This window comes from Sapajus apella, unplaced genomic scaffold (genome assembly GCF_009761245.1).
Source record: "Sapajus apella isolate SASKATOON/1434 unplaced genomic scaffold, GSC_monkey_1.0 scaffold63, whole genome shotgun sequence".
NCBI classification, from domain to species: domain Eukaryota; kingdom Metazoa; phylum Chordata; class Mammalia; order Primates; family Cebidae; genus Sapajus; species Sapajus apella.
In genome coordinates this window covers 9,527,149-9,552,230 of record NW_022437003.1, presented here as the reverse complement: position 1 = coordinate 9,552,230, position 25,082 = coordinate 9,527,149, and the positions used below count along the sequence as shown (strand labels likewise).

Here is a 25,082-nt window from a genome sequence, read left to right as displayed (position 1 = left end):
TTAAGGAGATGTCAGAATATAGATGATTTTAGTGCCATGAAGCTGATTTGGGAGGTGGCAGGACTGAGTTCTAGAGCTGCCATTTTGAGTTGATGAAGATTTCAGGCACAGGTGGGAAATCGTTAGGTGATTTCCAGAGTGGCCATGCTTGAAAACTAGTATTCTAGGAGAGTGCTCCCAGTGGGTGCTGTTCAAGGTTGAACACAACCCACCAGCAATGGCGATAAGAAGACTTGTTAGAAATACGGCAATATGTTTTTACAGGAAATGAAGAATGTTTTAGGGAGAATCTTCCTTGCTTCAGGAGCTCAAGGTTTATGGAAGAAGTTCAATCCACAGTGTAGGTGTAGCGGCAGGGTGTGACTCGCAGGTTGTAAAATAAAAACTTTTCTGATTGGGAATGGTTTTCTCAGTTTCCCCACAAGTCATAGGATTTACTCCTTTGAATGTTGGATGTAGCACTGCTGCACGCTGCACGCTTTAGGTCTCGCCCCTGACTTGGCATAAGGTTGCTGTCCTGCATCCTTCCTGGGTTCATTGACAGGAGAAAGTTTGTTTCACTGCGACACTCATCTTTCTGATTTGGGGCCACCTGAAACCTGAAGAGTCTTGGTGTTGCACAGGGGAGTATCTCATGACCATATTTTTAGCTATCAGCGTGGGCAGGTCCTACGCTAGTGTCTCTTCACTCGGCCTCTGCATTTTTCTTATTTGCATTCAAAGCCTAAATATAAAGAAGGCTATCTGTGGGTAGGGTTGGGGATTGTGTATTAGAGAGAGGTGGGTTGGGTTGATTATTATCTGAGTTGCTAGTAGACTTTTCCCAGCAGCACAGCAGTCAGCAGTAATGGATGGTTGGATTCATTTATTTGCTTCCTCCATTCTCCTCCTTCCCCCTCCCCCGCTTGCTCTGTTGCCCAGGTTGGAGTGCAGTGGCGCGATCTCGGCTCACTGCAACCTCTGACTCCTGGGATCTATAGGTGCCCACCACCACGCCTGGCTAACTTGTATTTTTAGTAGAGATGGTGTTTCACCATCTTGGTCAGGTTGGTTTTAAACTCCTGACCTTAGGTGATCCACCTGCCTCGACCTCCCAAAATGCTGGCATTACTGCCCCTGGCCAAGTGATGAATTTCTAAGTCCTCCCTTGTTACATTAGCAAAACCTCATCTCAAGTTAGGGTTTATGACATTAAATGTAGATTTTCAGAAAAGGGCTGTTTTTATCCTAGACTCCTTTGTGTTAGTCACTTTTTTTTTTTTTTTTGAAATGGAGTTTCGCTCTTGTTACCCATGTTGGAGTGCAATGGCGCAATCTCGGCTGACCGCAACCTCTGCCTCCTGGGTTCAGGCAATTCTCCTGCCTCAACCTCCTGAGTAGCTGGGATTACAGGCACGCGCCACCATGCCCAGCTAATGTTTTGTATTTTTAGTAGAGACGGGGTTTCACCATGTTGACCAGGATGGTCTTGATTTCTTGACCTCGTGATCCACCCGCCTTGGCCTCCCAAAGTGCTGGGATTACAGGCGTGAGCCACCGTGCCCGGCCTGTGTTAGTCATTCTTAATATTTTATTCATTTATATTTCATTTATTGATTTTTAAGAGACAGGGTCACACTCAGTCGCCTGAGTTGGAGTGCAGTGTCTCAATCATAGCTTGCTGTAACATCAGAACTCCTGTGCTCAAGAAACCTTCTCACCTCAGCCCCTTGAGTAGCTTGTACCGCAGGAGTGCACCACCAAGCCTAATTTATAATTTTTAGCTAATTTTAAATTTTCATTGTTGTAAATATGAGGGTCTCTTCCTAGATCAGTCAGGGTGGCCTTGGACTCCTTGGTTCAAGGAGTCCTCCTACCTTAGCCTCTCAATATGTGAGAATTACAGGCATGAGCCACTGCACGCAACCTAGTCATCATTTTCCCAGAGGCTCTGAAAACGTTATTAGCTAAGAAATGGTACAGTGAGGTCAGCCAACCTCGACTTGGCTTCACTCCTGATTATTACACTAATACATAACGTGTTTTGTGTTTTTTTTCGTCTTCAATAAATTAAGGCAACTACGTTTAGATTCTGTTTTTTAATTAAAAACCCCTAGACTATATTCATGTCTCTGCCCTGAACTTTGGTATTTTCTCTAGGGTCTGTAACAGGTAGCTGATACTTGGCACATTGAAACATTCAGTGGAGGTGACTCCATGTATCGAGATGAAACCTTGGGATGTATTTAACTCCCCTTCTTCAACGTGCTTCACATCCAGTCTATCAGCGTTCTCTTGTCAGTCTTGTAAATGTTTCCAGAATCTAATCAGTTGTCACAGTCTCTTGCACTACTCTGGTCCTCATCTCTTGTGTAAGTAACTGCCTCAGCCTCCCTTGTTTTTCGACACCACTGTCCCCCGTGATTTACCCTCAACACTGAGGGTAAATCACTGTCTCCCAGGCTGGAGTGCAGTGGTTCGATCTCAGCTCACTGCAACCTCCGCCTCCTGGGTTCAAGCGATTCTTCTGCCTCAGCATCCCGAGTCGCTGGGACTACAGGCATGCACCAGCATGCCCCACTAATTTTTGTATTTTTAGTGGAGATGGGGTTTCATCTTGGTGGTCAGGCAGGTCTGGAACTCTTGACCTAAGGTGATCTCCTCCGCCTCCCTTAGTGCTGGGATTACAGACGTGATCCCCTGTACCCGGCCTGGAAGGGGAATACTTTAACCCGTAGAAAATATATCAGCTTAAATGTTATTGAGGTCTTTTCTCAGGGTTACATAGAATCATGCATTCTTTGTAAGAATGAACAGCAAGCCTTATGCCAGTAAGTGAAACAAACATAGCTGGTAAATTAAGACTGCTTCTTTATTTCTAGGTGCCAACACATTGGTATGAAAAGGAATTGAGAGTGGACTTTTATTGTTCTTGAAAAAGAATTGAGAATGGACGTTTCTTCTTTCTTGAGAAAGGCTACTCTATTTACTGTTGAATTACTGTTGAAGTTATCAGTATGCAGTTAGTAAACACTGGCATTTGTTTGGGCATTGGGTCTAAAGATGAGAGCTTTTACCCCTAGGAGATGTTCATACCTTATCAATTAGGAGTGTTGGTAATTGTGCAGAAATTAAAGCCTGTAAGGGAAGTTAGGCTGATAATAGGTCTTTATTGGCTCTGCAAGGAAATTTAGTTTTCCTGTGTAGATTCTGAGGAGCCCTGGAAAGGCTTTAGTAGAGGAAGTGGTAATGTGGATGGAGTCATTGCAGCCTGGCTGTGTTTGTAGAGAAAGAATGTGGGTTAGATGGTTGGAATTGGAATTAGCTGGTGGTGGAGACATTTTCAGAAATTTCTTCTCTTTGGAAGGAGATTAGTTTTCTGTTTTAAATATGTATTCAAGGAATTGAGAGACAGACAGGATTACCTGGATTTCAAAAGCAAATGCCAACAATGAGAAAGAAGTTGCCAAGTCCAATTTAGCTTTGTAGATTGGAGTAGCCAGGAGGGTGGTAAGGAGGGAGGACATTGTCAGGATGTTTTAATAGTCATCGGTGTTTAGATTATGATTAGACGGGGCGGGCAGAAGAATCAAACATGAAGGTGGTGGGGCTGATGAAACAGCAGGAAAGATATTTTAGTGCAGCAGGAAAACCAGCAGAGTCCAGTTGCCAATAAAAAGTTTGCATTAGATTTGGCAGTTACAGTGTTTTTCATGGCAGTGAGAACAATTTTCCTGGAAGACTTAGATGAAAGTTGGATACACTGCATTTCTGGTGTTCGAACACCAGCGCTTCTAATGCGTGATCCCTGACCCAGCAGCATTAGTGTTCTTAAGCCCTGTGGGTATTTCTGATGTCTGCTTAAGTTTGCCACGATTGCCTTAATAATTATTTGTTTTACACGTGAGCCACTGTGAGATTCACAGAATTAGGACTGGGTTTGGTGGCTCATGCCTGTAGTCTCAGCAATGTGGGAAGCCTAGGTGGGTGCATCACGAGGTCAGGAGTTCAAGACCAGGCTGGCAAAGATGGTGAAACCCTGTCTCTAGTAAAAATACAAAAATTAGCTGGGCTTGGTGGCGAATGCCTGTAATCTCAGCTACTCGAGAGGCTGAGGAAGAGGTTGCAGTGAACCGAGACCTTGGTACCGTACTCCAGCCTGGGTGATACAGAGAGACTCTGTCTTAAAAAAAAATAAATAAATAAATAAATAAATTTCACGGTATTCTGGAATTGGAATCCAGGCTTCTTTGTATCTCTAGGTCTTCTCTTTCTAAAACCTGCCAGCTGTTTCCATGTGTTGAGTCTTGCAGTGGCTTTCAAATGCCTGCTATGTGCTGTGTCTCAGGAACATTAAGATGAGTAAGACACAGACTAGTCAGGATGTGATCTATACTGCTTCACACCTCTGAACCTCAGTTTCAGAATTTAAAAATGTTTTTGTGATAATACTTTGTATGCTAGTTGTAAAATGTGGGAGAGAGTATGTACAGGAAATGTGTGTGGCCTGCCGCTTGCTGGACCACATATGGTATTAGTGGGAAATGTTGTTCGGGGGGGAAAATGGGCATCAGAATGGCTTCTGGAGATCCATACCTGTAATGAAAGGGTGCCAACCCGCCCCTGAGTGGTTATTAATTCTTGGGAGGGCTGGAGGATACAGGAAGGATACAGGAGGTTACAGGAAGGCATATCGGACAACTTCATCTGTTTCTGGGAAAAAATTAAGGTTATGTCAATTTAGGTTGAGTCCAAGGACAGAGGTTATTTGTGGACTTTCTGTTAGTGTGCAAATTTGCATAAGATAGACAAAAATAAGCTGTGGTTTGCAACATGACCAGAGATCAACAGCCTTGTGACAATATACGTACACTTCTGCTTCTTTCCTAGCTGGGATTAGGGTGGGGTAGTCATTGTTGAACCAAATAAGCCAACGCGTCAGTCAGGTATTGATTGAGCTCATAAAATGACCCCAGCGGTGTCCTTGGGCCTGGTGGAAGCAGCAGCAGCACTAACTCCTAGCCATGACTCATCGGCCCAGAATTTTAACCAGCCCGGGCAGGGAGGGGCAACCATGAATCAAATGGAGCTGGTTTGGGCCACCCTGTTGGTACTTGGAGACGGGCAAGTGCAAAAGACTGGCTTTGGCTGGCCTTAATCCTGGAGGCTTTACTTTGTAGTGGTTTCCTTAGAAAAGGATTTGACGGCCTAGGAAAGCAGTATGTCTTCAAGGCTTTGCAGATGGACTTTACTTCATCTTCAGAATGTCATATACATTTTCTGCAAAACCCAGAGGCCAGATGTAGCCGCGGGATTGGAACCACTTCCAACACTGAGTTGTGTGAGTGGATGTCTGCACTTTGAATAGACTCGAATTTTCTTGTAAAACATTTCTGATCTCCCACAGTTTTCTTGCAAAAGGAGTAACATATAAGGCACATATTTTGAAGACTCTCTGGAATGTATTAAAATGCACTATCTCATAACACACAGTGTCAGTTGAAACCCTGTCCAGTTCAATGCAGGTATATACTCTTGGTCTGTGCTGTCCAAAAGAACTTCTGATGACAGACACCTTGTGTAGCTGTGTTGTCCATTGACATGTAGGGGGATCGTGGCCACTGAGTAACTGAAATGTGACCAGTATGACTCAAGGACGTCAATTTTAAATTTTAATTGAGTTAATTGAAAGTACCTACGTGTGTCTAGTGGCTACTATATTAGATGGTGCAGATTAGAATGTGGCATTTGGGGATGGCGGGTATTCTAATTAACAAAAAAGCATTAGTAATTAAGAGATCCACATAGTAGAATTTCTTTGTAAATAAATAAGCGTAAATTCCCAAGGAAATTCTAATATCATAAATTCCCAAAGTGAATTTGTATAGTTGTACACCGGCATTGTTGATATTGACGTGTCTACTTTTTTGATTTGTTTTTTGAAGACAATGGCCAATAATTTATTGTAATTTGATTTCCACCCTGCCACCACTCGCTCCAATGAAGGTAAATTGACAGTCCCTGTGTCTGTTAGGTGCTAGGAGATAATCCTGCTACCGATCTTGGGGTCTTTTTTGATGATCTTGAAAAAGCGAACTAGCACTGCAGGAGGGTTTAATGCCGTGTTGCCTGCTTCTGGCTGCTCTGTTCCTGACAGCACCCTTTAACCATGGACGTGCGGACGTCTTGCTGCCATGCTGCTGCCTTGGCGACAGCGGATGTCTGACATGCTCAGATGCAAAAGAGCTGACTTGGCAGCTGCCCAGCAGATTTTTATAAAGGCTCAGTTGGTGGCTGGAGATTCAGCCTGTCAGAGTTGTGTTATGCAATAAATCGTTTTCAGCAGAAGTTCTTAATCCAATTTCAGCTGTAGCTTTTTATTTTTTTTTTAAATAGGTGGTAATCAAAGGTAAGTACACATTATTTAATGGGAGTTTGGAAGAAGTAAAACTCTCCTTGCATAAGCATTTTCAGGCCGTTTACTTTAACCCGGGAAGCATGTCTGTGTGAAGAAATTTGCTGCTTGAAGTGCTTTTAATTTAAACCCTAGGCAAGGGGACATCATTCACAAGTTGATTAAATAAGTTTCTTCTCTTAGGATGTATCCTGGCACCTTATTTCCATTTGTGAATGTTAACCAGGTTTCACTTCATATGAATATTGAGAGACTACTTTTTTTGGAATTAAAAAAAATCAACTGGAAATTATTGGTACCACTGTTAAAAGGGAAGAAAAGGTTAATGGAGACGAAGTTGTACCTTTCTCATTTTTCTTCACCCGCCACCCCATTTTTGTTTATACTTAATCTGTGCCCAGAATCAACATTTCCTCCCAGTTTTTCATCTGATGCTTTCATGTTTCTCTCAGACTGGTGCTGGAACAGGTTGGTATATGAGGCAGCCACAAGTTGTTTCAAGTAGGGTGATTTAACAGCAGGTATATGAGAAGTACGTTCTGAAAATAAAAGTCATTCATGTACAGGATTCCAGTCATTTATCCCAGGGAGGAGGAAGTAGCTATCAGTCCTTTCCTGGACCATGAGGCTATTCTTTTTTTTTTTTTGAGACGGAGTTTCGCTCTTGTTGCCCAGGCTGGAGTGCAATGGCGCGATCTCGGCTCACCACAACCTCCGCCTCCTGGGTTCAGGCAATTCTCCTGCCTCAGCCTCCTGAGTAGCTGGGACTACAGGCACGCGCCACCATGCCCAGCTAATTTTTTGTAGTTTTAGTAGAGACGGGGTTTCACCATGTTGACCAGGATGGTCTCGATCTCTTGACCTCGTGATCCACCCGCCTTGGCCTCCCAAAGTGCTGGGATTACAGGCTTGAGCCACCGCGCCCGGCCGAGCCTATTCTTTTAGAATGTTTTTTTTTCATTTGCTGTTCAGCTCTGTGCCACTGTTATTCAGACCCACCATCCTTTTTTCACATGATATGACATTACACATTTGTCCTTTGGTCACTGAAGTCAGGAACAGCACTTCTTTTTCTTTTAAAAAGTAACCACATCCCTCCACCTGTAGAGCTCTGCCAATGTGACCAGGAATAGGTCACATGCAGGGAGTGGGGTTGGCAACTCATTCAGTTGCCTTGTGTAAGTGGTTCTGTAAGTTTTAATAAAGAGGTTCTGTGTTCTGAGATCTTCCTACCTGTGACCCTGAGTGCTCCTTTCCTCACATATCCCATGCCCCCCTCAATTCAAAGGCGATTTCTGCATTTCAGCATTTTTTTTTTAGGTATGAGAGGTTGTCAAGAGCCTTTGATGTCCTGTGCCCTACTCCCTGTGGAAGCAGGATTTTTTTTTTTTTTTTTTTTTTTTTTTTTGCAGCACCTTCTGTAATTACCCCTAGGTCACCAACTTTTGCTTCTTTATCACTAGGTTGTTGCTTAAGACGATGGTGGAGCGTGGGATCTGAATTTCAAGTTTAAAACAGATGTGTGTCACACTTCCAATCCTGCTATGTCTGTGTTATATTTATTTGGTTTATAATATTTATTGTATTCGCTTTATTTCTGTTTGGTGATATGGTTTAAAAAGCGGTCTTTGTGTCATTGTAAGCCTTCAGATAACCTGGAAAGGGGCCTGGTAGAGTCAGTTGACCCATGACCCAGTTTCCACGAGGTTGTCTCCCTGGCAGTATTACCAGTACACTTGATTTGGATGACAAATGACTTGACCACTCTACCTATGATGCATGAGTCTCTTACACAGTTTGCCTGCAAGTGATAGGAAATTTCCTTTCATTTTTAAATAGCTGTAATTGTCAGAAAATTGATTTTTTTTTTTTTTTGAGGAAATTGATTTTTAATTGATCAGAAATGTGCCTTCCTTTATCCCATGCTTTTTCATCCTTGTTTACTTCTCCCAAATCAAGATGGCCTGAATTTGAAGGCATAATAAAATCCAACGTATGAGCAAATTGCCTAGCAATGGCTTGTCAGTTTTGGTCAGTAATAGAAAATTCCTCCCCCTACTCCCACTGCTACCTCCACTGTTACTAATAGTATTTTTTTCCGTATATTGTTTACATTAAGCCTCTAAAAAACCAGTTATTTTAATTTTGCTTTTACTTAGGAGTCAGTGTGAGTTACATTTCTGGTTACTAACACTCCTGAGTTTCAAAATGTTACTTCCTGATCTGGCATCTGCCATGGATTGGCTACCGATGCCACGTTCGGCTCAAGACACTGGAATTCATCTCTGCGAAATAACTAAAAGTTTCAGGATTACTTCCTTTTCGCTCATACCTTCGAATCTAAAGGGAGAAACCAGTGGTGTGGACCTTATACTAAGGGAAGGCTGAGCAGAAAGATAGTATTATTAAATGCGGGTGGGGTTGAGCATAATGCCCAGCAAACCGTGGGCTCTGGGAGAGGTTTGCTGTTAATAGGATCATGATGAAGTTTTCAAGTCTTTCCAGGTGACTCCAAGTCTCATTCTCTGTGTAGCACCTGTTCTGTGAGCTTTACTCACCTGGACGTCCCTGATTTCTTGGACTAATGTACTCAAATCATCTTCAGAGATTTTGAGGGCCCATGTTATTGAAGAGTTGGCTATCACTGCAGAATAGCAGCCTGAAAAGGCTTTTATTTGGTGGGTGATCCAGCCAACCTTGACACAAATTATAAGAACTCTTGGTGTAGTTCTATAGTATACAAAAAGAATGTAAAGTGTGGATCATATACCTTTTTGTCTTGTAGTAAAGCAGTTCTTTAACCTGGTCTGAATACAACTTGGTTATATTATGTATATCTAGCTTTCTGTCACTGGCCGGCACAAGTTTTTACTTTTGATATTTGTTGTTTTTTGTCTTTAGAATGAGTAGAGGAGAGTATCATAGGAAAATAACATTGTATCACTGGGAGCTGTGATTCTGGTTGGATTGCGTTCTTCATTTGGTTCTTGTTTCACTGTGATGCAATACTTTTACTTCCTCCCTGTCCCCCCAACAAAGAAACAGTCACCATGGAGGGTAGTTAACTGCAAGCTCATGAGAGCCTGCAGTGTAATGAGATAGTACATGGAAAGAGAATGATCTTCTTGTATGTGTTGGTTCTGTTCTGGAGGATTATGGAGGATTATTCACATGTTCAAATGTATATTTAATTCTGGTTGTTGGGTTTTAAAGAGAAGTCATCCCCAGTAGAGTAACCAAAAGAGGAGGGTTTGAGAGACCGTGTCACATAAGGAATGATGAAAGGAACTAGCAGTACATAGTGCCATGTCCTTTTGTTTTCCCCTGTGCTCTTTGATCACTGAAGAGGAGTCAGATTTCTCAGGGTATATTTATAGACATGTGAATTCTGACAGTAATACTGGCCACAGGAGATGGACGTTTGAAGCATTCATCTTGGGTGTTTCATCTTTTCTTTCTGATGGAATGTAGGCATAAGATGGGGTCCCATTGTGCAGAGCAGAGCTTCTGAAACTTGACTGTGTATAGGAATCACCTGCGCATCCAGATAAAATGCGGATTTTGAGTGCCTAGATCTGGATGGGACCCAGGAGTCTGCATTTCTAACAGGATGCTGAGTGGTTAAAGTTCGGGTGGTCTGTGGACCACCACCTGGATTTACAAGGCTGTGGAAGCATATGTTGAATCTCTAGCCTGGACCGTCAGTAGTGGAGAGTTGTTACCTGGTGCTGTCTGATAAAAGGCATGTGATACTGTCATGTGCTTACTTTCCGGGCGCCGGTACTTTATGTGTTGATTATAGAACTCGGGACAATGAGGGGCCATCCTGTACTCCTTTTTGCCTTAAAGTAGAATGGCTCAGAGTCCAGGTTAGAGATTATACAAATCCCCATATCCTTTTAACACCATGTTGTGGCCCACACCACCTGTACCGTAAACAATTGGCATAGTCCCTTTTTACTAATTTTAGTAAAAAATGTTATGACATTTACAAGTTTGATTCCTGATCAGTTGTTCTTTTTGATAAGTGGCAATAATCATTCACTTTAAAAGGAGCCATCGCTTTTCCTTTAAAGGTCTTATTCCTGTGTCTTCTGTATTAACCTGACCCTAACCAGAGTGGATGGGGTGCTTGGTTTTGTGGGCCGTTCCAGAGCCGGCAAAGAGTTCTCTCTGTTTTTTGCCCTGTACTGTCAAACCCTGACTGATTCTACCTCCCAGGAGCCAAGGGGCAAGTAGATGATTTGGATTTTCAGACAGTGAGGTGTAAATGGGATATTAGTTGACTCGAATGTATGATTGAGAATGAATTATTGGATATAGGGGGTGAGGGAAGAGCGTCATGAGAGATTCCTGGGAAACATAGAAGGAGCCTGAACAGATGTCATAGGTGGGTTAGGGGAAGAGTAGCTGGAATAATTGGTCAATATTTCGCAAAAGGGAGTGTGACAGAGTTGTTAGCTATGTAAGGCCATGTGGATGTCTAGATGGGCACTTTTTCTTGCAGGGAACACTGCATAGTGGCCGCGAAGGAGTGGTGGCAGCACTGTGGAGGAAGGATGTCTCTAGCAGGACACCAGCCTCTGCCCAGACTCAGATGTGTGGCTGAGCCCTTTGGGATTATTCACTGTCGGGAGTATTTTATGAGGATAGCAGTGTGACTTCCGACCCTGGGTGTTGCCTGAGATTAGACACAGGCAGGGCCAGTCGGGGCAAATAAATGTCAGTGGGAATAGTGAGACTGAGCTCCGTTGAGTTTCTAATTGATTCCAGAACTATTTATTCAGCTCTTACATATCAGGCATGTTTTAGGAGCTGGGATACAGTGGTGAACAAGAGAAATGATTTCCTTGCCCCATTGTTAAATGGCTAATTAAGATAGCTATTGAGAAAGAAAATTGAAAGGAAGCTCTGTATTTGGCGTATGTATTTTGAGTTTACTTGACCTCTGATGAGAGAGTTCTATGTGGGCTGTTTTTTAGAGCGTTCAGTACTGGTTGATCCTAACAAATGACATGGCTACAGCAGAGTTTGCATTAAACTGGAAGGACGATCTTTCTGGCCCTTCTCTGCCCTGTCTTGGATAGGTTGAGCACAGGCACACCTTTGCTGTCTGCATCTGGCTTTCTGCTAGAGGTGTATAAGGTTAGGATGAATCACCATGACTCTACAGTTGGGAAAGGCAGCTTAATTGGGACTATTTGGAATTACTACCTACTAGTAATAATTTTGTGAACAGCACGGAGTCAACTTGTCCTACTACATTTGTGTCTTGCATCAGCATTAAGGAAGCAGGTGACAAGTCTCAACCAGCACTGTAGATGACAAAAGAACACTTGTGTGTTGTGTGTTTTTAAGTTTGAATTTTAATGTCTAGCATTTGAAACCCCATAATCTTTGTCATGGATTTGCTTCTCCTGTATTTGAAGTACTTTATAGGTGTAATGAAGCTGCTTGTGTCAGTAACTGAACATTAAATGCACTTCCTTTGCCGCAGTTTTCACCTCACATGGTTTATGTTTTAATTAGACATTAGTTGTAGGGGGATGATTCTCTCAACTGGAGCCTGAATTTGGGGTGAAGGCACCAGCCTGCTCAGGATGCGATAAATCGCGATGGAAGTTTTACATTGAAAGCTATTTTGGGGCCTTATAATTTATAAACTGTGTACATGTAGGAAATAATAGTTGTGTCATTGTTTGTTGTGGAGATTTCAATGAGAATGGGAACCTGATGGTGAATTCTGCCTGGCAGCCTTTGTGAATAGACAGAGGCTGCTGAAGAGGTAGATTTCAACCTAATAAGCATTATCTCCTCCTGTGGTTAACACCATCATTCAGTTGCTGCTAATATATTAGGAGAGCGTTCTTGCAAACCCAAGGGAATTGCTGTAAAGATTAACTCAGCTATGTCATGCTTTTCATGTGTTGTGTCAAGTCAGCTGCGTTTTACTCAGGTTGGTTATTTGGGTTCCTCAAATGGAGTCTGGTCAGAGTGCTGCATTTTTCCGGGTTTTAATCATTTGATTGGGAAAGTCTCCAGTGACCTATACCCAGGAGCAGGTTAGAAATTGTTTCTCTTGTGAGGTTTAGGCAAGGTTTGCGGACTTCTCTTAGCCTTCATTTCTGAACCCTGACCCCTACCCTGGTCTGTGAATATCTTGGTTGTCTCAGGAGAGTTGGGAGGAAGACAGGATGTACCTCCTTATTTTAGAGGCACTGCCCAGCAATCAGAAATCTCAGCCTGGCAGGCCTCTGGGAATGAAGGATGTCAAAGAAAAGGTGGAAATCCTAGCTTCCTTCCTCAGGCCTTTCTTCCCGTTGCTGTAGGAGATGGAGAATTACTCTCATTCTAGGAAATCCTTCAAGCTTAACAAAAGTGCAGCTTAAGTTATTTAGGGCTTAGAGTCTCTGTGGCTGGATTTCTAAAATGAAGATGGAAGCAGGGTATAGGAATATAAGTGCTGGAGGAGATCTCAGATCATCTAGCCTTCTCATTGAGTTCCCTGGAAGTTTTCTATGATCCTTTAGTGTTAGGGAGTAAAAATCTATTCTTTTGTATAAACAAGTAGAACAGCACCAGACTGCCCATGAGATATTTGGCATTCTCTTTGAAAAAAGGGACCATGAATATCCAAAATGGTGATTTTACCTGGGACATTAATGTTTTTCTTTCTTTCCTGTCTCTCTCTTTTTTTACTTTTATTTTTATTTTTGAGTTGGAGTCTTGCTCTGTTGCCAGGATGGAGTGCAGTGGTATGATCTCAGTCACTGCAACCTCTGCCTCCCGGGTTCAAGCAGTTCTTCTGCCTCAGCCTCCTAGGTAGCTAGGACTAGAGGCGCATGCCACCATGTCCAGGTAGTTTTTTTGTTTTTGTATTTTTAGTGGAGACAGGGTTTCACCTTGTTGGCCAGGATGGTCTTGATCTCTTGACCTTGTGATCTGTCCACCTCTGCCTCCCAAAGTGGTGGGATTATAGGCGTGAGCCACCGCACCCAGCCATTTTTTCCTATTCTTTTAGGGCCTAAAATATCTGTGCTCAAATGCTTACATTTCTAAAATGAAGTATTATAAAATGTTTAAGTCTTTGATGTAGGTGTGTGAATGTAAGTCCTTCTTAGATTAACGGACAGTGTGCATATAGCTACAGAATTGAACCTCTCAATATCCTTAGCCATGTGAGTCATCATCTAATAGTAAAAACTGTAATGATTTAACCTGCTGGTTCTTTAAACATGTATTTCTTCTCATTTACCTTGCTTTAGATACTGTTGTCAACCACATTTGCCTTTCTACCTCTTGCTGTGTCTCAAATCTCTGTGTAATTTTTTTCTCCCTTCTGTAGTGCTTTTGAAATTTGAATCTTTCTTTACGTCTTTATGACTGGAATTGCTGGAATAGTCTCTGGGTGTGGCTATTTTTTGTCATCTCTGCATTCAATCTGGAGCAACAGACACAAGTTTACTGCTTTTAAATGAGACCTTCAAGAACCATCATTAATGTGTACATTAAAAAAATTCATGCCAGTTGTATGCCACCAAGATCGATTGTCTTCCACTGCAGTATTCTCTCCTTTATTTGTAATTCTTTTACTTAAGTGTCCAATGCAGATCCAATTCCATGTCTTCTGACTGGACTGTAAATTCCTTGAATGCACAGCACCTATATCTGCTGTATCCTTTCAACTCCCAAGGGGGACAGCAACATTTTTAAGAGTTCTGTATGTATTTGTATTGCAGTGTACATTGTGGTATTGCTCACTTTCTAAAACTCTCCAGTAAAATGATTAATTTTCCTTCTGGTTGTGGATATGACAACACCTTTTTCTGAAGTTTGTCAGGAATATAAAACTACTGTTTACTACTTGATGAAGGTATTTGGATTTGGGGTGTTTAAAGAAGTGAGAAAGTGTATTGCTTTTTTTTTAAGTGAGATTTCTCCATGTTGGCCGGGCTGGTCTTGAACTCGTGATCTCTGGTGATCCACGCAACTCAGCCTCCCAGAGTGCTGGGATTACAGGTGTGAGCCACTGCGCCTGGCCCGCTTTCATTCTTTTTAACAGCCTGTGGGTTCACTTGTTTGTGGTCTGTCCAGAAAGGCTGTTGTCTCTTTACGTTATGGGTGTAATTCTGACCTCCAAAACTGGGTCTTGGTCACACAGTACTTGTTTGGAAATTCCTCTAAAAGGTGGTTTATTTTGCCTCTGAATATTGGCTTGCTTTCTATTCAGTAACTCCTCTCTTTTACGTTTCTCCAGGATGACAGTGATGGGATTCCGTGGTCAGAAGAACGGGTGGTACGTAAAGTCCTTTATTTGTCTCTGAAGGAGTTCAAGAATGCCCAGAAGAGGCAGCATGGGGAAGGCATTGCTGGGAGCCTGAAAACTGTGAATGGTGAGTTGACTCTCATTGGAATATCTTGTTGGAACGTATGGTATCTCTGGGCATGACCTTGTTTCTGAATTGGTTGTGTTCTGGCAGCTTGTGTTTCCTAGCCTAGGCACTTAAGGGCAGTCTGTAAGCTAGGTGAATTTGCACTCCAGACATCCTGTTGGGTTTATAGGCTTATTTTTATGTTCTTTTATGTACTGCATTATACAGTGGACAAAATGCCTTAGCCTATTCCATGGGTCCTGTCTTGCTGGTTTTTCTATATGGGTATGTCTTTCCACACAGGTACGTGAATAGAATTCTGATGATCTTGCTGAAATGTAGAGTCTGTAGTTCTTGTCCCCGGGTTGTATAGGAAGTAGCCTAAATCTTTCTGTCTACTGACATTCCTGCTCTCTGGCGCAACAGCCTTCTCCTCCCTGTTTCCATTCTTGTTGTCCAGGCTGGGCAGGTTGCTGTAGTGGGGACAAGTATGCTGTGACGTAGAATTCCCATGCCTTCAGAAGTGTGCTGCTTCCTGGATGGTTATCACTTGGCTCCTTGATGCCTGGAAAGAAACTTGTTCCAATCTGCATTTGTTCTCATGTCTGTTTTGAACAGGGTTCTTGCAGTACAGATGAAGTCATCTAACGAAAAGCATCTGAGGACAAACGTGCTTGTGATTTACTATTATATATCATGGGAATGCGGTGACATTCTGTAATCTCTTTGTGCACTTATCGGGATTACAGTTAAAGTGAATCATGTTTTGGTTTATGCTTCCTTGGGACAAGGAGATAAGAGCTGGTTCTGTTCTTTTTTGAGATCTGTGGCTGTGGTCTTGGGAGAGTCAGCGTACATGAGGTGTTGTCAGGGTGCAAAAGGAGAGGTTCACCATGGCTTCCAATTTGTTTCCCACCACCTTAGCTGTAAGGTGAGTTATGTGGCAGCCTCCTGTTGAAACTAGTGCTCACAGGCAGTACCTGTTGCTGCTTTGTTTTTATGGGGCCATGGCAGAGTTTCCTGAGTCTCTTTCTGCTATTGCGTGACTTGAAACAAGAGCCTCTGTCCACTCTCCTTTCTCATGGATGACTTGGCTTTGGAGGTCAACCATTAAGGCCATAGTGGCTCAGTCATGTGTGCGTTCCTCAACAAATCTCAGCCACCATGTATGAGAAAGGCCCATTTTGAGTCTTAACATCTGCAGAAAACAAAGTAAGTTGTGGAATCTATTGCCATAGCATTCAATTTAGACCCTCATAGCTACTTTCTTATAAGGCAGTCTGCCTTTTTATGTGGGTCTCCAGCAGATAGGGACCCTAGCCATTTGTTGCTTGATAATATAGTAAACTAAAAACCTTGTGTCAAGTTGGAGAACACTTGATGTGGTTATTGTCATTCATTCCTGTTGACCGTAGTTTCTTGCTTAAATGTGGGGGATTGGGTATGAAGGAGAAGATCACTTAATCCTGGCATTTAGAGTGGAGCAGTGGCTGCTCTGCTGTGAGATTGTGTGATTTTGATGCTCAACGTTGCTGTTCAGGAGTGGTATAATGTCTTAGTGTTTCTTGGTATTGCCAACAGTGGAAACAAAAACAGCCAGCTTTTCTTAAGGGGAAACACCAGCTTTTAGAACAAGAAGTTAGCCAGATGTCCTTGATTTAATAAAGGTGAAATTTGAGTGAACGAACAAAAGCTAACGTTTGTTATTCCAGAAGCAACCAGTGCTGTTAGCCAGTTGGCCAAATGTAGGTGTAGCTTTGGCATAGTCAAGGGCTTGATGGTACTGAGGAGAAAATCTAAGTTGGCAAAGATGCCCCCAGTGGGATCATTGAAGGCTTTTTATTTATTCTGGCACCACCTTCATAAGGGACAGTTAGTTTTTGTCATGCTAGTTTGCTTTTCATTCAGATAAAGACCTTAAGTCTTTAAAAAGAATACAGAGACACGGAGGCTTCTCTTTTGGTTGTGAAATTGCTGTGAATATGCCTTTTTCTAGTTTGTGTTTTGTGGGTTTTTGTGAAGGCAGCAGTCCAAGGTAACTTTTTTTTTTTTTTTAAATTCTGTATGTTGGATTTCTGTAGCAGTCTGAGTAAACATAACTTGAGTGTGCTTTAAGAATCATTATTTTCCTTGCTGTGGTGGCTCATGCCTGTAATCCCAGACCTTTGAAAGGCCGCAGAGGGAGGATTGCTGGAGCCCACGAGTTCAAGACCAGCTTGGGCAACAAAGTGAGACCCTGTCTTTAATAATAATAATAATAATAATGATAATAATAATAATAAAAATTAGCCAGGCATGGTGGCAGATGCCTCTAGTCCCAGCTACTCAAGAGGCTGGGGCAGGAGGGTTACTTGAACCCAGGGTAGGTCAAGGCTGCATTGAGCTATGTTCACACCACTGTATTTCAGCTTGGGCAACAGAGCGAGACTGTCTTTTAAACAATCATTATTTTGAAGGCAGCTACCATGTTAAAGTGTGCTTTCTTATTTTGGGGAGCTGCTGGGAAGAACAGGAAACTAGAATTGGTATCATCGGAAGAGCTCCTCTTCTGTAGGTTTTTGTGAGTGTGATCCCAGAGTAAGCTGAAACAGTAGGGAGAAACCAAGAGTTTTGGATTGGTGAGGCTGTGGGAGTAGTGGTAGTTATAACTGCAGGCTGTGTTGTGCATATACATATGGACGTGTGTGTGTGTCTTTGTATATATCTGTGTATGTATATGCATGCTCTTCTGTAAATCCGTTTATTTTGAATGAATACTTTATAGTCGGCGGTCACTCATGTACTATCTCATAGAAACATGTAAATGTCAAATGAAACCAGAGGGTAGGTTAATGGGAGTGGAGGCAGGGTGTATTAGGCTTTTTTTTCATGCTGCTGATGAAGACATACTCAAGAATGCGAAGAAAAAGAAGTTCAATTGGACTTAGAGTTCCACATGGCTGGGGAGGCCTCAGAATCATGGAGGGAGGTGAAAGGCACTTACTTCTTACATGGCGACAGCAAGAGAAAATGAGAAAGAAGCAAATCCGGAAACCCCTGATGAACCCATCAGTTTTATTGAGACTTATTCACTATCACAAGAATAGCATGGGAAAGACTGGCCACCATGATTCAATTACAACCATGTGGGAATTCTGGGAGACACACAATTCAAGTTGAGATTTAGGTGGGGACAGAGCCAAAGCTTATCACAGGAGATGATGGACTGTAATGCTTTTAAGTCGTGCAAGTTTTGTGCTTTTCTCTATTTTTATTTTATTTTTTTTCTTAGTTTCCACATTGTAAGAGACCTTTTCAAATGTCAGTGTTTCCACTGGTTCATTTTTAATTGTCACAGAAATTTATCTGTTGATAGAGTTTTAAGATTGTCCAGTCCAGAGCCATTGCTAGGAGGTGGCATGTGATGCTGGTCAGACAAGGGTGAGAACATGTCCCTTCACCCCAGAGAGTGGTGGGTGGTGGTGGGACCTTCTGCCTCTGTGTCCTCTTTCATGCTTTTGAGCTTCGGGACAGTGACATGCCTCCAAGGGCTCTAGTGCTTCCATTTGTAAGGTGAAAGCCCCATCTGACTATGGGGCCTTTATGACTATTAGGTATGGTAGTGACTTTCCTAAGGTCACACAGGTATTGAATTCACAGTAGCAGAATTGGAATTGCAGCTGAAGTCGTGAAACTTTGAATCCAGTAGTTTTTTCCAAGACAGAATGCATGAAAACCGTATTGGAGCTTTGCAACGGGAATACTGAAAAGAAGATGTTTTGTTTTGTTTTTCCCATTGCCTGTTTTAAACAGCATTGTTTCTGGATCTTTTATTATTGGAAAACAATATTGGATTATTTGAAGCTTTTGTGTGAAAAATCATTTGTTTTCGCTGTAATATTTAAAAATAACAGCAGAACGGATTTTACAGAATTTTTATCTAATTTGTAAATAAGATAGACGTGACTTCTTCTAAATTATGGGCGTGCTGGCTTAAGGAACAAGCAGCCCTTTGTCCTTCATTTGTGTGAAGGAGGTTGGGTATACAGAGCTTGGAAACAGTGAGTGAACATTGCAGCTCGTAGCTGAGCAGGTGAGCTCCGCTGCCCTGGTTCTGGAGGTCTATGATTCATGATAACCCGAGCAGACATAAAATAGTGGAGACAACTCGTTTTTCATGTCATAATATCCATGTTTGCTCTCAGTCTTGTTTTTGTAGTTATATACCGACAAGGAATGAAATTTTTTTTGGCCCTACTGTTGGTAGGAAATGGGAGTTTTGAACAGCCTCGTGAGTTGTCTGTGTAGCAACTGATGCCATCATTATAGCTTGTTGGCTATTGCTGGGCTTACACGTGAGGCGGTAAGATTTGCTGATTGTGTGTCTACTTTGTGGTAGATAATGCCACTTTTCATGGATGTAATAAATTGACAAAATCTTTAGAAAGGACTGGCAGAGGCTGAGACCCTGGCCCCTCTTCGAGGGCCTCTGGCCTGCTGGGGCTGAAATTAGGGACATTTAAATAATAACATGCTGCACAAATAGTGAGTACACATAATTACACAGTCAGGGAGGGGAGCTATTAGCTGTATTTGAATTTCATTTGCTTCCAATAAATGTCATCTCAGATCAAGTCCTTTGGCCAGCAAAACACTCTTGATGAGATTTAAGGGACCCTGGATTGATTTCGTTAGACTTATCCCAGGCAGTAGTTGTGATGGCCAGCCTACATGGAGTTCTCATTATTTTTCAGTTATTGTTCTAGTACTTGAGCTGTTACTCATTTACTCTTCAGAACAAGCAATTTTATAGATGAGGAGACTATATACTAAGAGTGGATTAGCAGTTTGCCTACTCAGCTATTAAGTGGAAGCGCCAGGACATAAACGCAGGCTTTTTGGATTAGAGCTCCCGTACTTTCTGGATTACAGCTCCCACGCTTTTAGCCACCACATAGATAAGGAGATGTAATTTTGGATCTTTTTATAAAGATAGCATTCCAAAAATAAGAATTTGTAGGAAGACTTGACTTTTTTAAGTAGCTGTTTCTTTGGAAGGAGGTAAGTGGAATTTTTTATTGGGAATGAGAACCTTGGAAGGGCATGGTAAGTATTTATTGAACATGTTTCTGGCCTTTATTTATGGGTTCTAATTGAATTGATAGGTTGTATCAAAAAATGTCGACTTGGAATTGGTTATCCTTCTCTCTTGTGTCAGAGACACACAGATGTGTCCATTAGTTTCCATTTCCTCACTTAGAGTGTTGTGTTTTTAATGCTGCTGTTGCTCTGGCAGGCTGCCCTCTCACTGGACGGACGGTGCATGGACGTTCTGGCAACAGCTGCCGATTTGTAGCCGAGGACCAATATTGGAAGTGCAGATATAGGACATTCTGTAGCCAACCCCCCACCTCACCCCCTCCACCTTACTCCCCCCCACCTTACCCCCCCACCTCCACCCAGTAACGTAATTTTGAACTCCTTTCAGAATCTTTCAGTCATTTCCAAAGATGCTTGATGTGTCTGGAATGAAACGTGGGCCCAACTGTGATTTTATTGTTCACGAAATATATTCACACAAGTTATAAAAAACATTTGTGAGTCGAAGTAAAAAAAGTCTCATGGTCTGATTTATGTAAGTTTATTTAAGGGCTGTATTTGAAATGAGCATCTGGGGTATATAGTAACCTTCCATCTGTGAAGGGGGATACCTGTTCCTTCTTTTTTTGCTGGAACCTTTCAGGTATAGCTGTTCTAGAGATGGTCCCTACTTTGTCCTTATCATCATCATTATTATTTTCGTCTGAAGAAAGTGGCTTATGCTTCTGCTTTACCGAAGCGCTGATGTCTGTGCGCTAGTCTGCTTCTCTGTACGCAGCAGGGAGGCTAGCTGCACCTTGAGTTTTCCCTGACACTCCTGTGTCTTGGCCTCCAGACTTCACTTTTCCTCCCCTGATGTGACGACACACTGTGTGTGAAAGAAGGCTGGCTGAAATGAAGGGCTTAACAGTTGAAAACAACTTATTTTTTGTTTACTATGCAAGCTAAATTTGTTGTGAAAAATCGGGAAGACTTGGGCTCTTTGTCTTTCAGCTGTTTTTTTTTTTTTTTTTTTTTTTTTTTACTTAGTGATGTAGGTGTGGCATTTCTTTCAGATTTTCATTCTGTCAGTATTGGAGTTTCTGCTATGTGGGAGGCATTGTGGGTATAAAAACTGAGCTCGGGTTGCTTATTTTGGCCAAGTCCTAATACCTTACTTATTTAATCTCCTCTAAGAGGTCATTGAGTGATGCACCATTATTTTATGTATCAGTAAGCAAGAACCAAACAATGCTTCCAGTTATGAATGTGGGACATCTTAATTATGAGATGCATGTTTTAACATGAGAAAAATAGGTACAACTTAGCATCTGTGAAGCAGGATAAAATACTGTAGGATGAACACTTTAAAAACCAAACAGGTGTATGGGTCAGTGCAGCAGGGAGGCAGGTGATGCCAGAGGCCCACTGCTAGGATACAGGAAAAGTTGCATTTCTATGAACCTTGAAGAGGGGCCTTGAAAGATGGGAGAGTTTTCTGAGCAAAAGCTTGGGGTAGCACGGTCAGCAAATATTTGACTGGACCTTTGGTGTCAGAATCTAGTGTGACAAATGGCTGCAATGGCCAGTGTTGGTGGCCAAGTCACTTGTATGGGTCTGACACCAACGGAGTGGTATGCAATATTAAGGACTGCTAGAGCAGGAAGGGTCTTTTTAGAGGTACATAGGTCAAACTCATCATTTTACAGATGAGGAATTTTGAGCCTTGATGAGAAGCTTAACGGGAAGGCATGGATCATGCTGAAGCCCGATTGGAACCAGAAATCCAATTTAAGTGACAGTGAGGCGCCACGCTTCCTGGTAGGCATGGCTGCTCGCACGCATTTCCTGGAGCGTTAAGCATGGAGGTTCCTGAGGAGGTTAATGTGCTCCTCTTTCGGGTCACTTTGTGCTTGACACCCACTGCCCCTCTCGTTCTCTCAGCCCACCTCCTTTGTCAGCTCAGTGAGCTGCGCTCTGTTTCCCTGATTACATCATCATTTTCATCAAATCCTGGACTCCTTTAAGTAGGAGGGACGAAGCACTCAGGTAGTGTCACCTGGGAGTGGAGTAGGCTATAGGGCAGAGGAGGGTGGTGTATGTGGGGAGACAGAAGGGAGAGCAGGCTGAGCTTGAGTTGGGCCTGTTTGCTACAGCGTTTTCCTGCTTGTGTCCGTTCTTACAGAAGTTCAGCTTCAGAGAAGTGTGGAAGGCAAATGGATGGAAATTTGTTGTAGTCTAGATTTTTTTTTTTTCTTTCTTTGAAACAGGGTCTTGCTATGTTGCCCAGGCTGACCTCAAATCCCTGGGTTAAGCAGTCTTCCCATCTCACCTTCTGAGTCACTGGCACTACTGGCATGCATCATCATGCCCAGTTTGGGATTTTTTTTTTTTTTTTTTTCTTTTCTTTTTTAAAGCTGAAGTTCCTTCTATATAAGGGTCTCTCTAGTTTCTTTGTGGACACAATTAATCACCCCTCGCCCATGGCATCACACTGGAAATGGTCCCTCCTTTCTTCATTATTTTTCCCTCTTCACTGGTTCATTTCCACCATTGTAAACATGTTCTTAATTTTCCCGTAATAAAGTAAAGCCTCCCTGGTTCTTGTATCTCCTGCCTGCTCTGTCCTTCTCTTAGTTTATAGCAGAATCCCCCCAAAGAAAATGTCTAAAGGGTTTTTCTCCATGCCCTTCTATTTATGTTCATATGAATATCGTCTGGCCTTTCTTTGCCATTCACCTTCGAACCCCTCACTTTGGGCCACTTATCAAGGTCAGTAGTGATTGCCTAAGCCACATTTCCTTTATTCTGGGCTGTAATTGCTCATTCAGCAGCATTTACCATGGTTGAGCATCCCCTGAACACCAGCTGCCTGCTTGACTGCTGCATTTGATTTTTAAAATTATTTTATTCTTTTTGGAGATGGAGTTTCCCTCTTGTCCAGGCTGGAGTGCAGCAGCACGATCATGGCTCACTGCACCCCTCACCTCCCAGGTTCAAGCGATTCTCCTGCATCAGCCTCCAGAGTAGCTGGGATTACAGGCATGCACCACCACGCCTGGCTAATTGTGTATTTTTAGTAGAGACAAGGTTTCTCCATGTTGGTCAGGCTGGTCTGGAACTCCCAATGTCAGGTGATTCACCTGCTTGGGCCTCCCAAAGTGCTGGGATTACAGACGTCAGCCCCTGTACCCACCTGTTTTTTTTCTTTAATTTTTATTTTTTAGACATAGTCTCCTTCTGTGTCCCAGACCCGAATGCACTGACTCAACCACAGCTCACTGCAGCCTCAGCTCTCAGGCTCAAGTGTCCTTTTGCCCTATCCCCCCCGAGTATCTTGGACCACAGATGGGTGCTACCACGCCCAGGTAATTTTTAAATTGTTTGGAGAGATGGCATCTCCCTGTGTTGCACAGGATGATCTTGAACTCCTGGGGTTGGCTGATCCTCCCAAAGTCCTTACAGGTGTGAGCCACTGTGCCTGGCCCACTGTGGTTTTTTGATAGGCCTCATGAACTTAAGATGCCCCAAAGCCAAGTATCTGCAAGGTCTGTCATCTGCTTCTGGCCCCCCTGCCCTTTTCCTTTTTCAGTAAGTGGCAGTTCCATTTTACTAGTTGTGGTGGCCAAACCTTTGGAGTCATCTGTTTCATCTTTTTTCAGATTTTGCATTCAGCTTTAGCTAACGTATTTTATTTATTTAGAGACAGGGAGGGTCATGCTCTGTTCCCTAGGCTGGAGTGCAGTGGGAGCAGTCACAGCCCACTGCAGCCTGGACCACCTGAGCTCAAGCGATTCTTCCCCTTTAGCACCCCCCAAACCCCCCCCCCCCATACACACACGTAATCTGAGTTGCTGGGACTACAGGCATGTGCCATCATGTCCAGCAAATATTTTTGTATTTTTTCGTGGAGAGAGGGGTCTTACTGTATCGCCCAGACTGGTCTTGAATTACTGGGCTTAAGCAATCCTCCTTCCTGCCTTGGCCTCCCACAGTGTTAGAATTACAGGTGCAAGCCACTGCTCCAGTCCTTAGCTACCCTATTTGAAACTCACAGCCCCTTTTGATTCTGAACTTGTACCCCTGCTTCTGTTCCACATTGTCATATTGTCTAGCTTGGGTTGTATTGCAGCCCCGGGTGCTCTCTCAGCTTCTGCCTTTGTATTCCTCCAGGCAGCAGCCAGCACTAGCCTTTAAAAATGTAAATTCACACCTGTAATTCCAGTACTTTGGGAGGCAGAGGCGGGCGTATCACGAGGTCAAGGGATCGAGTCCATTCTGGCCAACGTGGTGAAACCCCATGTCTACTAAAAATACAAAAAAAAAAAAAAAAAAAAAGGCCGGGCGCGGTAGCCCAAGCCTGTAATCCCAGCACCTTGGGAGGCCGAGGCGGGTGGATCACGAGGTCAAGAGATCGAGACCATCCTGGTCAACATGATGAAACCCCGTCTCTACTAAAAATACAAAAAATTAGCTGGGCATGGTGACGCGTGCCTGTAATCCCAGCTACTCAGGAGGCTGAGACAGGAGAATTGCCTGAACCCAGGAGGCGGAGGTTGCGGTGAGTCGAGATCGCGCCATTGCACTCCAGCCTGGGTAACAAGAGTGAAACTCCATCTCAAAAAAAAAAAAAAAAAGCCGGGCGTGGTGGTGCATGCCTGTAGTCCCAGCTACTTGGGAGGCTGAGGCAGGAGAATTGCTTGAAATTAGAAAACAGAAGTTGCAGTGAGCTGGGATTGTGCCACCATACTCCAGCCTGGCGACAGAGCGAGACTCCATCTAAAAAAAAAGTGTAACTTAGTCTATGTTGTGTTCTTTCTGATTTAGATGTGTCTGCCCATCCTCTTAATTTGAATGCTAAATATGTCCTCATGCTGGCCACTTGATTGCCTGCCCCTCGCCCCCATCACTCTTTTGTCATTCTCGCTCTGTCTCTGTCTGCCTCATGCACTCCAGTCTTCCTGCTGCTTTAATTACACAAAGCATACTCTGTTTAGCTCTCGCTGATTCTTCTATTGAGAAGTCTCTCCCTTCCAGCATCTGTGACTTGATCTCTCTGTACATTTCAGGTTCCCCTTCAAATGCCCCCTTACCCCGGAATGTTCCTTGAACATCCCAGTGAAAAGGCTACCTGCCTCTGTTACTTATTAGTACTTATGAAGTCTGTCTGTCTGCACAGCATTTCTCACTGCCTGACATTGTAGTACTGGAAGAGTGTGTGTGTGTGTGTGTGTGTGTGTGTGTGTGTGTGTGTGTGT

At 43.0% G+C, this 25,082-nt stretch overlaps 1 protein-coding gene across 5 annotated transcripts in view; it reads left to right on the top strand.

The window, feature by feature from the left end:
* The window catches only part of JARID2 (jumonji and AT-rich interaction domain containing 2), a 283,238-nt gene that overhangs the window by 115,908 nt on the left and 142,248 nt on the right, over positions 1–25,082 (top strand). For 3 of the 5 annotated variants that reach the window (XM_032247766.1, XM_032247771.1, XM_032247767.1), the window contains exon 2: positions 14,652–14,787. The exons of 1 other annotated variant lie outside the window; for it this stretch is intronic. Coding sequence is in view for 1 of the 4 variants with exons in the window: in XM_032247767.1 (XP_032103658.1) it covers positions 14,652–14,787 (136 nt within the window). In the remaining 3 variants the exon portion in view is untranslated. Of the gene's footprint in view, positions 1–14,651; positions 14,788–25,082 lie in introns of those variants that run through there. One more of the 5 variants, XM_032247770.1, reaches the window with a different exon arrangement.